Source organism: Nicotiana sylvestris, chromosome 12 (genome assembly GCF_000393655.2).
Source record: "Nicotiana sylvestris chromosome 12, ASM39365v2, whole genome shotgun sequence".
Lineage (NCBI taxonomy): Eukaryota > Viridiplantae > Streptophyta > Magnoliopsida > Solanales > Solanaceae > Nicotiana > Nicotiana sylvestris.
In genome coordinates, this window is record NC_091068.1 from 129,738,858 (window position 1) to 129,740,596 (window position 1,739).

The 1,739-nt window shown below is 43.3% G+C and overlaps 1 protein-coding gene across 1 annotated transcript; it reads right to left on the minus strand.

Moving 5' to 3' along the window:
* Positions 1-638: 638 nt before the first annotated feature.
* Positions 639-1,479, minus strand: LOC138883727 (uncharacterized). Its single transcript, XM_070164434.1, has 2 exons — positions 932-1,479; positions 639-714 (listed from the first exon to the last, which is right to left on the minus strand). Exons 1-2 carry the CDS (start codon positions 1,477-1,479, stop codon positions 639-641), a joined length of 624 nt encoding a protein of 207 aa, XP_070020535.1.
* Between the last annotated feature and the right edge of the window lie 260 nt (positions 1,480-1,739).

The window sequence follows — 1,739 nt, forward strand, 5'->3', positions numbered from 1 at the left end:
ACATCGGGCCAAAACTCTATCCAAATTTCCCAAACACTCTTCAAATGAATCTCCAACCACACTGAAATCGTCCATGAAGACCTCCAAAATATCTTCCACCATGTCGGTAAAAATAGCCATCATGCATCGTTTGAATATCGTCGAGGCATTACACAACCCGAACAACATCCGAGAGAAAATGAAGGTTCCATATGGACAGGTAAAGATGGTCTTCTCCTGGTCCTACAGAGTGATTAAGATTTGATTATACCCTGAGTACCCATCCAAAAAGAAATAAAAGGCACGCCTCGCAAGGCGATCAAGCATTTGGTCAAAGAATAGCAATGGGAAGTGATCCTTGCGGGTCACCTTGTTCAGCTTCCGATAGTCCATGCATACCCTCCATCTAGTAACTGTCCAAGTGGGAATAAGTTCATTATTGTAATTTGTCACCACAGTCATACCACCCCTTTTTGGTACACATTGCACCAGAAAAGTCCACGAGCTATTGGAAATGGGGTACACAACCCCGACATCCAAGCACTTGATCACTTCTTTTTTCACCATCTCTTGCATTGCCTCGTTCAGTCTTCTTTGATGCTCCAAGGAAGGTTTTGCATCATCCTCCAAGATAATTTTGTGCATATAGAATGTGGGGCTTATTCCCCAAATCTCAGCCAAAGTCCAACCAATTTCCCTTTTTTACCTTTGAAGCACCGCCAAAGTGGCCTCAACCTGCATGTTAGTTAGGCAAGAAGAAAGCATAACTGATAAAGTATAATTTGAGCTCAAGAACTCATACCTGAGGTGTGGAGGCAGTGGTTTCAACTCCAACATTGGTGGCTCCTCAATTGATGGTTTTGTTGGTGGAGTTTTCTGGTTTTCAAGATCCAAAGACAATTTTCTAGGCTCATAGGAATAAGAGCCCATCCCATGTAAGGCATTCACGTACTCCACTCTGCTTGTATCATCATTGACATCAAGATTTAATAGCACAGCCTCAATGGGGTCCTCCACGTTGATCATAGCACTGGTGTCATCCACAATCACAACTATGACAAGGTCTACAAATGAGCATACCTTAGTTCTATTGGGTTGCTTCATAGATTTGCAAACATGAAAGATGACCTTTTCATCTCCCACTCGGAAAGTGAGCTCACCCGCTTCAATATCAACCAATTCCTTCCCCGTCGCAAGGAAAGGCATCCCTAGAATGATTGGGACCTCATAGTCCAAAATCACAAAGTCGGCCGGCAATATGAATTTGTCCACCCAGACAAGCACATCATCAATAATGCCCAAAGGTCGCTTCATCGATCGATCCGCCATTTGTAACCTCATGGAAGTCGGTCTAGGTTGCCCAATACCAAAAGTTTTGAAAATTGAGTAAGGCATCAGATTGATACTAGCTCCCAAGTCACATAAAGCCTTGGCAAAATCCACACTCCCAATGGTGCAAGGAATGATGAAAGCACTGGGATCCTCAAGCTTCGGGTACATTTAATGCACTATAGCACTAACTTGGTGAGTCATCTTTATAGTTTCACAATCCATAGAACGCTTCTTTATGACCAAGCCTTTCATGAACTTTGCATAGCCCGACATTTGTTCAAGAGCCTCCACCAAAGGCACATTGATGGACAAGCTCTTCATCATATCAATAAACTTTTTGAACTGATTATCATTTCTCTGCTTTGCGAGCCTTTGAGGATAAGGTGGAGGTGGCCTTGGCAAAGGGTCCTTGGCTTTTGGCACAACCA

Excerpts from the sequence above, each read along its gene's own strand:
- LOC138883727 (XM_070164434.1), bottom strand. The coding sequence starts at position 1,479 with ATGTACCCGAAGCTTGAGGATCCCAGTGCTTTCATCATTCCTTGCACC. Across the intron at positions 715-931 it reads GATGATACAAGCAGAGTGGA|GTTGAGGCCACTTTGGCGGT; the intron begins GTACGTGAATGC and ends ACTAACATGCAG.